The 15354-nt window shown below is 35.6% G+C and overlaps 1 protein-coding gene and 1 long non-coding RNA gene across 7 annotated transcripts in view; one reads left to right on the forward strand and one right to left on the reverse strand.

Moving 5' to 3' along the window:
• The window catches only part of UBR3 (ubiquitin protein ligase E3 component n-recognin 3), a 239426-nt gene that overhangs the window by 64483 nt on the left and 159589 nt on the right, over window positions 1-15354 (reverse strand). For all 6 annotated transcript variants that reach the window (XM_059167078.1, XM_059167073.1, XM_059167076.1 and 3 more), the window contains one exon: window positions 5978-6083. In XM_059167078.1, coding sequence (XP_059023061.1) covers window positions 5978-6083 — 106 coding nt within the window. The remainder of the gene's footprint in view (window positions 1-5977; window positions 6084-15354) is intronic.
• LOC131827115 (uncharacterized) overlaps window positions 1-15354 on the forward strand; it is a 133983-nt gene that overhangs the window by 46135 nt on the left and 72494 nt on the right. The gene's annotated exons all lie outside the window — the stretch shown is intronic.

A 15354-nucleotide genomic window follows, 5' to 3' on the forward strand; every position in this document is an offset into this window, starting at 1 on the left:
ATTTCTGCCAAAGATTATCATCTGAATTTAACCACAAGGAACTACTGAACAAAAATAAATTGAGGGATTCCACAAAATAATTGGCCTGAGTTCCTTAAAAAAAAAATCAATGTCATGGAATACAAAAAAAAAGGTTGGGAAGAATTTCAGATTAAAGAAAATTAAAGAGATAGGACACTCTAAATGCAAGCACAATCTTCACAATCTTCACAGTCTTTGCACTGCATTTGTATTTCTAAGACATTTCTGAAACAACTGGCAAAAGGTGAGTAGTTCTGTATGAGATAGGGGTCAATATTATTACTTCTCGTATAAACTTCCAATTAACCCTGCACTGTTTACTATAAAGACTAGGCTTCCTTCACTGTTCCTCAGTGCCATCTATGCTTTAATTCCAATATCCAGACATGTGTGGGTCTGGTTTATTTTAACAAATAAATGCAAATGCATTTTATCAGCCCTACTTGATTACACAAATGGTGGCATAATGCACACATTTTTCTCTCACATTTTTCACATTTTTTTCTCCTGGATTTTCCTCCTAACATTGTATCTTGATGGAGATCTTTTCATATCAATAAACAAAGTGCTTTCTCACCTTTCTTTTCTTTCTTTTCTTTTTTTTTTTTTTTGATAGTTCTGTTTTATTTTACTATTGTATGGAGGGCAAAGCAATAGGACATCTGTTAGCTATATGGACAAAAATAAAACTGGATCTGTTCCTTATATCAGATATCATGGCAAATTCCAAATAGAGATCTAAATATAAAAACTGACATCACAGAAGTATTAGAAGAATCATAAACCTGATAAGAGGTTACTATCCAAAATACATAAGGAATACAACTCAATAGCAAAAAAAAAAAAAAAAAAAAAAAAAAGCCAATTAAAAAATTAGCAGAGGATATAAACAGACATTTTCCCAAAGAAGACATACAAAGAGGTACTGAAATACCTCTTTGGTATTGAAAATACCTTTTCAGTACCAAGAGGTACTGAAAAAGATGTTCAACATCACTAATCATCAGGAAATGCAAGTCAAAACCAAACTGAGATATCACTTCACAACTGTTAACATGGCTATTATAAAAAAAAAATGCCAAGTATTGATAAGAATGTAGAGAAAAGGAACCTTTGTGCATTGTTGGTAGGAACGTAAACTGGGAACCTTTGTGCATTGTTGGTAGGAACGTAAACTGGTATAGCCATTATAGTAAACAGTATGGAGGTTCCTCAAAAAATTAAATATGACTACCATATGATCTAGCAATTCCACTTCTGGGTATTTATCCAAAGGAAATAGAAACAGTAACTCAAAAAAAACATATGCACCTCCAAGTTCACTACAGCATTATTTACAGTCACCAACACAAGGAAACAATCTAAGTGTTCATCAGTGTATGAGTGGATAAAGAAAACATCACACACACACACACACACACACACACACACACACCCCAATATTATTCAGCCATAAAAAAAGAAGGAAACCCTGACATTTTTGACAATAAGGATGGACCTTGAGGACATTACGCTAAGTGAAATAAGTCAGCCAAAGAAAAACGAATACCATATGATTTCACTTACATGTGGAATCTTTTTTTAAAAAATTAACTCATAGATAAAAAGAACAAATTGGTGCTTGTCAGAGATGGTAGATGGTGAGTAAACAAAATAGGTGAAAGTAGTCAAATGGTACCAACTTCCAGTTTAAAATAAATAAGTCATAGAGACATAATATACAGCAGGATGACTACAGTTAATAATACTGTGCTGTGTATTGGAAAGTTGCTAAGAGGTTGCCTGGGTGGCTCAGCCAGTTAAGCATCTGCCTTCAGCACAGATCATGATCCCAGGATCCTGGGATGGAGTACCACATCAGATTCCCTGCTCAGCAGGGAGTCTGCTTCTTCCTTAGCCCCTCTCCCCCAGTGCTTGTTCTCTCTTGTGTTTCAGCAAAAACATGTAAAATTGGGGCACCTGCGTGGCTCAGTCTGTTAAGGGGCTGCCTTCGGCTCAGGTCATGATCCCGGCATTTTGGGATCGAGTCCCACATCCTTGCTCTGCAGGGAGCCTGCTTCTCCCTCTGCCTCTGCCTGCCACTCTGCTTGCCTGTACTCTATCTCTCTGACAAATAAATAAACAAAATCTTAAAAAAAAAAAAAAAAAAAAAAGTAAAATCTTTAAAAAAAAAAGTTGTTAAGAGAACTTAAAAGTTCTCATCACAAGAAAAAAGTTTGTAATTATGTGCAGTGACTGATGTTAACTAGACTTACTATGGTGATCATTACACAATATACAAATATCAAATCAATATGTGGTAATCAGTTTAATTCCTCCTAAACTAATATGATGTTGTATGTCAATTATATCTCAATTTTAAAAAGAAACAGGAAAAGAACACCCAAGTGAATTTCTTTATAACCAGGGAGTGGGCTAAGACCTGAGTAAAGAGAAGTCAAATTCCAGAATTAATAAATGAAAAGATTATGAAAATGACATTTAAAAAAACTTTGGATGGCAAAAAATCATAAAATAAAATTATGTTTGACAATCTACTGAAATATATTTGCAACTTAAAATACAAAAGGCTAATATCCATAATCCATAAACATGTTTTTAAAATGACGAAAAAGACCAACAACTCAATATTTAGAAACAGGTAACAGATAAAGAGTTCTCAAAAAGAAATGCAAATGGGCATGAATGGGAGATAAAGGTCTCTGAATTGATCACATAGTTTTTCCTTTGGAAAAATATAAGCTTTATAAAATTAAGATAAATAAATCAAGGGGAAAAGGTAATCTTTACTGAATAAAAAAAAGAACTAAAACAAGTGAGTCTCAATATAAATCAAGTTGAAGGCAGAACAACACAAGAAAAAAAGTTACTTTGAATGACTTAAAAGCAATATTTTGCCTGTATGTCCTTAGTGGTATATATCTAGATCAAAAGAACTTAAAGTCAGTAGTAGTATCATTTTTTCAAAATAATTATAGTTATACGTAAGTAATAGAAGTAGTAATAAAGTTAGTATCATTATGAACCTAGATTTTCAAAGAAGAGAAAAAAGATGGAAATAACAAAAAGTTAAAAAATAAAACATAACTTTGCAATCTTAACATTTGAATTACAAATATCAGTAAGAACTTGGGATCATTATCTCGTTTAAAAAAAGAAGAAGACTTACGAGGTGCCTGGGTGGCTCAGTCAGTTAAGTGACCAATTCTTTTTTTTTTTTTTTTAAAGATTTAATTTATTTATTTGACAGAGATCTCAAGTAGGCAGAGAAGCAGGCAGAAAGAGAGAGAGGAGGAAGCAGGCTCCCTGCTGAGCAGAGAGCCCAATGCAGGGCTCGATCCTAGGACCCTGGGATCATGACCTGAGCCGAACGAAGGCAGAGGCTTTAACCCACGGAGCCACCCAGGCGCCCCTAAGTGATTTCCACTCAGGCCATTATCTCAGGGTCCTAAGATCAAGCCCCACATCAAGCTCCGCTCTCAGTGCAGAGTCTGCCTGTCCCTCTCTTTCCTCATCCATCCTCCCCCTGCTTGTCTGCTCTCTTTCTCTAAAATAAATAAATCTTTTTTAAAAGACTTCTGGGGTGCCTGGGTGGCTCAGTGGGTTAAAGCCTCTGCCTTCGGCTCAGGTCATGATCTCGGAGTCCTGGGATTGAGCCCCCATCAGGCTCTCTGCTCAGCAGAGAGTTTCCCCTGCTCAGTTTCCCCTCCCCTCTCACCTGCCTCTCTCCCTACTTGTTATCTCTGTCAAGTAAATAAATAAAATCTTTAAAAAAAAAAAAAACAGACTTCCTTACTGCCACTGGAATGGCCTATAAGCCTATAAATTATTGTGATAACACGATAGCTAAATATACCCCTTAGCACCAAGATTATGATCTCTAAATACCATTTCCCATTAAAAGGAACTACTCAAAGAAATGGCTGATGCCAGGTAGAAAGTGTAAAATGTACAAAATAAGCCTAGGTTAACTTACTGTGCCAGAAAGTAAGGATATTATCAAAGACTGCTTGGATCATTTCGAAGTACAACAGCAATTTTAAAGGGATTCTCACTAACCTAAAAGAGAACAATATATCTCTCTTCAAATTAGTGTCTTCACTTTCTTTGGGTAAATACCCAGAAGCAGAATTTTTGGATTGTGTGGTAGTAGTTCTATTTCTAGTTTTCTAAGGAACTTCCATAGCAGCTGCACCAATTTACATTTCCACTAACACTGTATGAGTGTTCCCCTTTCTCCACATTCTTGCCAATACTAAGGAATAGATAAACACACCCCTATGTTCACTGCAGCATTATTTATAATAATCAAGATATGGAAGCAACCCAAATGTCCATCAATGGATGAATAGATAAAGATGTGATGTATAAATATGTGTGTCATATATACACACACTAGAACATTACTCAGCCATAAAAAAGAATAAAATCATGCCATTTGTGACAACGTGGATGGACCCAGAGAGTATTAGCTAAATGAAATTAAGTGATGGACAAATCCTGTATGATCTCACTCTTACATGTGGAATCTAAAAAACAAAACAACCAGCAGACAAAACAAAACAGAAACAAACTCATAAATACAGGAAACAAACCGGTGCTTACCAGAGTGGAGCGGAATTGGGGATGGGTGGAACAGGTGAAGGGAATCAAGAGGTATAAACTTCCAATTATAAAATAAGCCATGTGGATGTAATATACAGCATAGGGACTACACTCTGTAATATTGTCATGACTTTGTATAGTGACTAGACTTATCAAGGAGATCATTTTGTAACACACAAAAACATTGAATTTCTATGATGTGCACACAAAAATAACAGGATATGGTATGTCAATCATACTTCAATTAAAATAAAACAAGATAAAATAAAATGGGACAATTTGCACCAAAAAGAATGGCTGAATGAAGTGAACACATCAAATATATAAAAACTATGAGATCATCAAATAAATAACCACAACTTATTGGTCACCACTGGAACCTGCTAGGGCATCAAGTCCCTTCTTTGAAAACTTTGTGAACTGGGAAATATCAAGCATTCATCCTGCCAAACTATATTTCAGGGTAACCAAATAGATGATATCAGAAAGTTTTCCTTTATAAAAAATCATTCCTAGTTAATAAATCAGAAGGGAGGTTTTTTGTTTTTGTTTTGTTTTTACAAAATCACTCTTTTGAATCATCTAAGGGAATACTAGATTTAGGCAAGAATCATCAGGGGTGGGGTGCCTGGGTGACTCAGTTGTTCAGCATCTGCCTTTGGCTCACGTCATGATCCTGGGATGAAGCCCCGCATTGGGCTCTTTGCTCACCAGAGAGTCCACTTCTCCCCACTTCTCTCTCTGACCCTCCTCCCCACATCCCTAAACAACAACAATAATCAGGGGTTACAAAAATCACTTGGGTGTAAGGCTGATGGAGAACAATAAACTAAGGCTACCTGAACCCACTAATCAATTCTGACATAAAAAGAGGGGCAATAAGTCATTGTGTACCTCCATTCAAACTTTTTAACTGCTTAAAAATTAATGGATTCTTTTTTTTTTTTTTAAGATTTTATTTATTTATTTGACAGAGAGAAATCACAAGTAGATGGAGAGGCAGGCAGAGAGAGAGAGAGAGGGAAGCAGGCTCCCTGCTGAGCAGAGAGCCCGATGCGGGACTCGATCCCAGGACCCTGAGATCATGACCTGAGCCGAAGGCAGCGGCCTAACCCACTGAGCCACCCAGGTGCCCCCAAAATTAATGGATTCTTTAAGACATTTTCTAACTTGGTATGAATTTTTAGAGAATTTTTATAGAAAGTATAATGTTAAATTTTTTTATTTTTTATGTATTTCTATGTTTAAAAAGGAAAATTCACACATTCATAAAGAATTTTAATTCTATTTCAGTATGTAACTATTTCTCAAAAACAGTTTTAATTGACTTCAATCTCCCAATAATACTTACTGTGAATTCTCCTCTTCTACTAATTGCGTAAGCTTTCTCCAGGGATTAAACTCAGAATCAATGCTATAAAGCCGCATGTGCAAGGCTAATACATGGAACAGTTGATCTAAATAAATTGAAGAAAAGGTTTAATTAGAAAGTTCACACAATTCTTCCAGGACAAAATTCATACAAAATTTCTAGCTAAATCATGTGGAAATATTTCCCATCTTCATAATCATAATTCACTAAGTTTAAGTATCAACTACTTCACACTCTCTTTTAAGGTAAACTTTGAAGTATTTATGCAAAAAATTACCACTAGAATCTGGACTATCCTTATGCTCAGTCTCAATGCTGGAATGGTTTGTTCTCCTTTTCTCCTGTCAGACCTACTTTTCCTTGGCTTTATGCATCAGACTTGACGAATGGTACTTCTCACACTTGTGGCTGTCCCTAACAAAAGATTTACTATTATCAATACTCTAATCTGAGTAATACTGACAATGACATCCACATAAATTGCTGTTAGATGAAATTCTTTACATAGTATTTTCCCCTAAGTCCTCTTTAGACTGAGTTGTGACTTCATTATCTTTTGATTCTAATGAAGAAAAAACTGAAATAATGTTATTACTTAGCATAGCTACTCCAGCTATTTTCATTTCTTCTGTCTAAACCATACTAATAATCTATAAGTCTTAGCTTTCAAAAAAATCTGCTCATGACATTGGGGAAAAAAGGCTTTTCTTTAAAATTTTAAAATCATTCAGAAGAAAATCCTAAATTTTGCTTTCATACCACATATCCTTTTTGGCAATAAAAATGACAAGGAATGGATTAGATTATTCTGCCACAAATTCTCAAAAATATACGTGACACAAAAGTCATTTTTTTTAGAAAATCAGATAATACTTTCTGACATATGACTGAAATTAATTCTTAAAACCAGACAGAGGGGGTGCTCCTGGGTGGCCCAGTGGGTTAAGCCTCTGCCTTCGGCTCAGGTCATGATCTCCTGGGATCCAGCCCTGCATTGGGCTCTCTGCTTAGCAGGGAGCCTGCTCCTCACCCGTCCCCCCATCTGGCTCTGCCTACCTGTGATCTCTGTCTGTCAAATAAATAAATTCTTTAAAAAAAAAAATCCCCCAAAATAAAACAAAAACAAAAACAAAACAGACAGAGGGCACCTGGGTGGCTCAGTTGGTTAAGTGACTGCCTGAGGCTCAGGTCATGATCCCGGAGTCCTGGGATCAAGACCCACATCAGGATCCCTGCTCAGAGGGCTGCCTGCTTTTCCCTCTCCTCCCTGCTCCTGCCCTCTCTCATTATCTCTGTCTCTCTCTCCCCAGTAAATAAATAAATAAAATCTTTTAAAAAAGAAAAAGAAAAAAAGCCAAATAACACAAGCATTTTGTTGTCACTTATTCTCTAAATTAAAATCAAAAGAAGGGGCGCCTGGGTGGCTCAGTGGGTTAAAGCCTCTGCCTTCAGCTCAGGTCATGATCCCAGGGTCCTGGGATCGAGCCCCGCATCGGGCTCTCTGCTCAGCAGGGAGCCTGCTTCCTCCTCTCTCTCTGCCTGCCTCTCTGCCTACTTGTGATCTCTGTCTGTCAAATAAATAAATAAAATTTTTTAAAAATAAAAAATAAAAAATAAAATAAAAAATAAAATCAAAAGAAAACAAGATTTTGTTTCTGAGCAACCAGCTTAGAAACCAACTATATTTTAGATTAATTTAAGATCTATCAATATGATTTTTGTGATGGGGTGTAGTAATAGTAAAGGTAATAGTAGTAGTTTGGTTTGGGGAAGCTATTGTAAGGCATTATGAGAGCTATAAGATGAACAAAGTAAATGTTCCACTCTGTGTAGCAGGTAGAGGAAATGGGAGGTGGGAAAGGGAACTGAATCTTAACACTCTATACATACCTGTAAGTTTCATCCTGATCTCTCCATAACAAACAGAAGGTAAATACCTCAACCTGCTTTGCCTCATGTTTATAGATCAACCTATAGTACAAATCCTCTCTTAAAATTTCTTCATCCTATTAATACCCAGATTAGCTGAGTATTTGTTACATGCCATGTAAATACTTGGAAATCATTTTTTGAAATGAAATCATTTTTTGAAATGATTTCCAAGTATTTTGAAATTTTGAAATTTTTTGAAATTTTGAAATCATTTAACATAGATTATCTCAATGAATTTTCACAAAAATTCTACTTTGTTAGCCCCAGTTTTGAGACCAGTTAAGTCTCCCAAACTTCCAGTTTTTCCAGTAAACTTGTTCAACTAATATCGCTGACAACAGGGATGTTATCAGCAGAGAAATAAAATGATGAATAATATACTGGTCATTTTATTTCAATTTAATTTTACATAAGAGATTGTTTCTGCCAAGTACATAACGTATAACTGAAGTGTCTAAAACCTAAAAGTGTTTTAAAAAAACAGGGGCGCCTGGGTGGCTCAGTGGGTTAAAGCCTCTGCTCAGGTCATGATCTCAGGGTCCTGGGATCGAGCCCCACATCGGGCTCTCTGCTCAGCAGGGAGCCTGCTTCCCCCTTCTCTCTCTCTGCCTGCCTCTCTGCCTACTTGTGATCTCTGTCTGTCAAATAAATAAATAAAATCTTTAAAAAAAAATAAAAATATAATAAAAATAAAAAATAAAAAAAAACAACATAAATTTCTCTAGCAGGAAAATATTTAACTCAAATTGCTAGGTGGAAAGTGTTATGTTTTTTATATAGGTGTTAACTGAATTAAAGAGTTGTTTTTAACTACATCGGAAACTAAGTATGTACTACTATACACTGGCTAATTCAATTTAAATTAAAATTTTTTTTAAAAAAGCTGTTTTTAATACTTACTTTCAATACAGAAGTCAATTATCAGTTTATCTGATTTAATCAAAAGCATAGGAGTTGCAATTCTACTAACTTGTTTTGCATTAAAACCATGGTAGCATAGAAAAATGCTACAATCCATCTATTTTCCTAACCTCTACCATAATTAAAGAAACAAATGTTGAAGGAAACTTTTTTATCTCTTCTATTTCCTCATTTCTGCCAATGAGGAAATAGGCCCAGAGAAAGGAAGAACCTTGCCAGATCACCCTAATACCAATGGAAAGGCTAAGAAAAGAATTCAAGATTTGCAACTTCCTTGTTATTTCTACCACTCTAGTTCTCCCTAGGGTTTTTACAATAAAAAGAAAAGTGCAATATTTCTTCTCTAACACAAACATACCCCTTTCCATTCCTATGAAAAACTGATATTGTAACCCTGATGCATCTTCTAAAGCTATTAATATAATATATAACAAGCGTCCTTGGTATTGATTTTAGAGCTGAAAACTACTAATAAGGTACATCTACCTTTGAAAAACAATGCTAGAAACTGCAAATAACTTCAGTAGGAAATAGAGAATTGGCCAAATAATAATCAACACCTTTCACTATTCATTGTATTCTTCAAAATTTAGTCTGAGGGCTATCAGTAATAAACTCTCATTTAGCAGCAAAAAGATCTCTTAACCAAAACAAATAATGACAGTAGTAGACTAAGGAGAACCTATGTTCATAATCAAAAAGTTAAAAACTGAAACTAATGGGAAAACATGTTTAAGTTTTATTTAAGTAATCTCTACACCCCATGTGGGGCTCAAACTCACAACCCAAGATCAAGAGCTGCATGCTCATCCAACTGAGAAAGCCAGGCACCCCAATGGGAAACTATTTTAAATTCCAACCATTTCTATGATATTTTAAAAACTGAGAAATGATTTTATCAAGAAATTTTATTATTAAAATCTTGAAAAACAACAGCAAAAAAAATAGATAACTTCTTTTCTGGAACAACATGTTTTAAGTTCTAAAGTTAGACCCACATTTATAAAAGAGTTTTGGAAATGAGAAACACCATTAAATTTATTTAGAGGTATGCTATGATTTTAACACATGTATAGGAGGCACCATTGTCTACTAGGAATCAGGAAGTCCTAGGTTTGAATCCAAGTTCTGTACTGATCATGTGTCCTTGGACAAAAGACCTTAGTTTTAATATCTGTAAAATGGGAATAATGCCACCTTTCTGGCCTGTTATATAGCAATAATAGTTATAGTAATCGCGTATATATGTAGTGTTTAGGTAGCTGTGCTTACATATATACACACTGTTTGCAAGAATAAATTTCAAATAATAAATTTAATATTTATAAACTTGAAATATTACAATTAAAATTAGAAATTATGGCATCACAAACATCAGGTTTCTACATAAAACTACCTCTCCACAAAAAATATAAATATATATTTTTAAGTCTCGTCTTTTCTCTCTTCTCCTGAACTTTTGGTACTAGTCATTCCTGGTTCTCCCTCAGTTCTGTCTCAGTTACCTTTACACATTCTTATTCCTTTGTTAAACCCTAAATGCTAGGATTCTTCATAAGAAAAAGGAACCCTTCCTAGTTCTCCTTTCCTCTCATTCTGCACATACTATTTCACCAAATTCAACTGCCATGTCTACTTGTAAGTTTACAATTCACAAATTTCTCTAGCTCTTCAATGCTCAACAGGAACCACAAAGTCAATATATCTAAAAACAGACTGATTATTAGCCCAATGTTATCTGGGCTACAATGTTCAGTTCCTCTTATAATCCCTATTTGGGGGAATAACATCACTGGCCCTGCAAAACAAAAACAAAAACAAACAAAAAAACTTGGGAGACTCAAATCCCACATCCTTGTGCTCCACAGCCTACTGATTAGCAATCCTACTGGTTCTACTTCTGTGATCCATCCTCTTCTGCTTCACTCTACAGCTATATCATTTCTCAACTGGATTACTCAACAGAGTACTCATTCAGCTTCATGTCTTTTGTTTCACTCTCTCCCGATTCCTGTAAACAATAATGTAAACATTATCTCATAACTGGTTGGTGAACCAAAGAAGGAATAGGTTTTGAAAGCCCTTCATGAGATAACCTCTATCTTTTATTTCCTAACCTCCTTTCTTCCCAAGTATTCCCCCGTGTGTCATGTTGTCTCATTCTGCAAGCTGTTCTCTCACCCTAGAATAGTATATTCCTGTTCTCCAGGCAAACTTGAATAGTATATTCCTAGAATAGTATATTCCTGTTCTCCAGGCAAACTTGAATAGTATATTCCTAGAATAGTATATTCCTGTTCTCCAGGCAAACTTGAATAGTATATTCCTAGAATAGTATATTCCTGTTCTCCAGGCAAACTTGACTCATCTTTCAAGAGCTAGCTCAAGTTCTCCTCTGTAAAGTTTTCCCTAATACTGTAACTGAGACAGAAGTAATCATCCTTTGCTTTATACATTCTCTAAACCCTGAGTTAACTCTATCACTCTTATATAGTCCAGTAATTATTTTCACATGTTTTTCTCTCCTGTTAATGGTGAGCGCTCCCTGAAGAAGACAATTGTGTCCCTTCCTCTTTGTACTTTGTAGCCTAGCACAGTGCTTGGCAGATAGAAGGATTTTAAGAATGCTGAATATTGCATGAATAAATCAACAGTCCTATAAAAAAATCATACAATATAAGCATAAAATTCATGAAGGATTTATACTCTTACTTTTTTGTCATGACACACTAGCTCAGTAACCAAGAAGTAGGCCAATTAATCAGCCCTAATTTTATTGCCCCAAAGAGACTGACCTCTCAACTCTTAACTACTAGAGCAGTGCTTGACCTACTTGCTCTCACTATCTTCTTCCCCATGCTGGTTGCTCTGACAACTCACCTGGGACAAAGAACTCTATTTTCTGCAATACGAAATCAAATTCATTATAACTGTGATAAGTCTAAAGTATTATAATGTGCTTAATCACAAGACAGACACGTCCTTACCACGAAAGACTGGTTTGTCCTTAAAACAAAACAAAACAAAACCCTATGCTTTAATTATAAGAACTCTTAGCTGGAACAAAAAGGTAAGCTTTAACAGTCCCTTCTATCTTTATCAATATTAAAATAACTAGTAATCTAAAACTGGTAGATTATTTCTTAGTAGAACTCACGTCATTAAAACAGAAATATATGTTAAAGAGCTGTCCTAAAACCTTTTTAAGTTGGTTCCATGTTAAATTGTACCACTGTTAAAATTTACCTACAATAAACTTAACTGGGTCTGCATTTCAGATCATTCAAGATTTTAGTCCTTTCAGTGCAGTTACCTCTGACCAAATAATTGTCGGTGAAAAAAAATCTCAATTAGCCAAATGACTCTCTGAACTACCGAGGGAGGAGGGGGATCTCAGTTTCTCCATAACTGACCAATCAAAGTAAAGAAACAGTTCTGACCAATTTATCCAAGGTGAATATACTAGCTGTGGATATACTCCTCTCACAGCTGAGTCAGCTAAACTTGGTTCCTCTCCATACTCCGGAGAAATTAGCTGTAGAAAGATGGGAGAGGACTCCTCAAATGAAGTCTGGGAACAACTCTAAGGAGGGAAGATCTGTAGCTCTGGTTCCCAAGAAACACGAGGTTCATGCCATGGGATGACAGGAGCTGACTCATCTTGCCCCATCCCACTCCTCACCACTCCACGAAGGCTGGGCAGGGAATAAAATGTCAGTCATGGTAGGAATTTTGAAGGGTTAAGAAAAGTTTAATAATAATAAAATAATATATATAAAATACTTCAGTTTCATATATAAACTGTATGTATGTATACATATACATACTTTCAGTTTTATCTATTTTACTTGATCTTTAAGTTCACCATGATACATATGTTCGATAGCACATCTATTATTATCCCCATTTTCATAATAAGGTAAAAAATTAGGTGACTTCCCTAAAGTCCAAAAGATAACAAACATGACTAGAATCCAGATCTTTTAACTCCAGCGCTCCTTCCAGCACTGTATCCTATGTTGCTTCTAGTCAATAAAGGCACAGCCAAGTTTGGGGACAAAGTAGCAGAGCTTTGTTTACTTAAGACAGGTTTTATTCCCCCATGTGAGTATGGGAAAATGTGAAAGGAAAAAGCTATCATTATACTTTCTTGTTCTCTGTGCTGCGTTCCTTTCCTGCCTCCCAGAGTTCCTGTGTCTCCATTCCCCGGCACACTGTGCCATCATTTTCTAGTCACCTCAAGTATCATAGGATTAGTATTTTTATGGAACTGTTTTCCTTCTACTTTTAAGGTTTAAAAGGCAGCCTCCTGCTTCATGTTTGCAATACTGTGTGGAACAATATGGGGAAAGGCACAAATCTGCTTCCACACATAGGAAATCATAAGAAAGATAAAGAAAGATAAAGCTATGTTTTATAGCTTCTTAGGAATCCGAATTTCTTCCTTATTGAAAAGGACACACTCCATGAATTCAGGTCTAATCTGAGTACCTCATATAAGGGGCAGGAGTTCTAAACTAAGAAAGGCCCCTAAGCCTAGCAAGATCCGAGGGCCCCCACGCCCCCTATGCCCTGATAGTAGAAATTACTACCTGTGGTATCTAGTTCCTAGAATACACAGATCGTAAATTCTGGAAGGCCTGACTACCTGGTCACAAAGCATAGAACCTTCAGAATGACTTTAAAGAATAAAGCCACTCCTTTTAGTCAAATTTTCAAGCTATACTCTTGTCCCTCTAACTCAGGCTTCCCAAAATTAACAATCTATTTTGTTAATAGATAAACTATATCAATCTTTGGTCATAAATCCCATTCTGACCACCTCATCTCATCTCTGAACAGGTCAACAAAGTATTTGTTAACCCCTTAAAAAAAAAAAAAAGCTGAGCTAAAAATTAACTTTTATCTTGCTTCTAGTGTCCTTACTCACACACATCCATGCCCAAATTTGATAAAGGTAGTGTTGAAGTAGAAAACAGTAATGTCAAGATTTATAATGTATGAAGACTTGACATACATTACAAAATTGAGTTCTTACAACAATCTTTTGGTTGGGTACAAAGAGGAAGAGAATCCATGAGGTAAAATAGCTAGCTCCCAAATCATCTGTCTATTCATAAAGAATAGAATCAGGAGGCAATTTCCACATTTTTTATATTAACTTCTGCATTTTGACTGTTGTAATGATTTGGTGGCCAAATTTTCCTCTTGTTATATGGGGTAACAAAAAGAATAGAACAAAAGTTGTTATTCAACCTGTTTATAGAATTCCTAATTTTTAAATCTAAAAACAGACCTTAATAAGCTATAGATACTAGAATTTTACCACTGTTAAAGAACAAGGTCAGACTACTTACGAGAAATTTTGCGATCTTAACAATATCTTTATGTAGTCTTACGGTAGGATGAAATTAACATTAAATAATTCTTCTAACTCTGAATTCAACAAAAACTCATTCTTGGAGCAATTAAAATTATTTTAAGTTGCCTGTACACATCAAAGCTGGATTGCTTTCTATGAATAACAAAACACATGCAGCATTTCTCGATAAGATCATAACTTGTATCAAAATTACTCACCACATGCATCAATTCTTGATAAGATCATAAACTGTATCAAAATTAAGTTAGAGCCCCCACAATGAAGCGGTCAAAGCAAAGGTCTGCCATAACCCCTCTTGACTGAAGTTTAGTTTTTAATCTCTCTATAAAATCATGAAATTCGGGGCGCCTGGGTGGCTCAGTTGTTAAGCATCTGCCTTCAGCTCAGGTAATGATCCCAGGGTCTTGGGATTGAGCCCCGCATGGGGCTCCCTGCTTCTCCCCTCTTCTTGGTGGGGATCTTGCTTCTCCCTCTCCACTCCCTCTGCTTGTGTTCCCTCTCTTACTGTGTATCTCCTCTGTCAAATAAATAACTAAAATCTTTTTTAAAAAGTCATGAAATTCATTTGTGATGAGAACTGTAGCTTCTTAAACAACAGTAATATGCAGAAAGCCTCAGACCCAAAGATAGGGAAAGATGTTGTTTACCTAAAGATAGATATTTTTTAAAAACTTTCCCCAAGATTAATAATTTATCAAATGACACCTCTTCCTTCCACCACACCCTAGTCAGTGGTTCAACAATTTTTACTTGAGAAATTGTTGTGCTACTAACTTCACAGGACTCTATGGAGCTCTGTATCTACTTAGGAATTACCTGAAGGAAGAAATTAACTAATTTTAAAAAAACATTATTCTTAACAAAAAGTTATCCTTCAATTTTTACATCTGCTTTGTCCTACATCTACTGCTAATAAAATTGGTGGTATTTATCAGTGTATGTATCAATTTGCAGAAAAGTCCTAAATTCCCTTATCTTTTATAGTCTTGTTCAGATGCCATGTCCACCAAAAGCATCGCTGATTTTACCAGCTAAATCTGATCTCAAACAAGGGGGAACCAGCCAGAAAACTGGTGAAAAATAAAAGAAAACTCAACTGGTATCCAAAGAAGAAGGAATC

This window comes from Mustela lutreola, chromosome 3 (genome assembly GCF_030435805.1).
Source record: "Mustela lutreola isolate mMusLut2 chromosome 3, mMusLut2.pri, whole genome shotgun sequence".
In the NCBI taxonomy this organism is placed as follows: Eukaryota; Metazoa; Chordata; class Mammalia; order Carnivora; family Mustelidae; genus Mustela; species Mustela lutreola.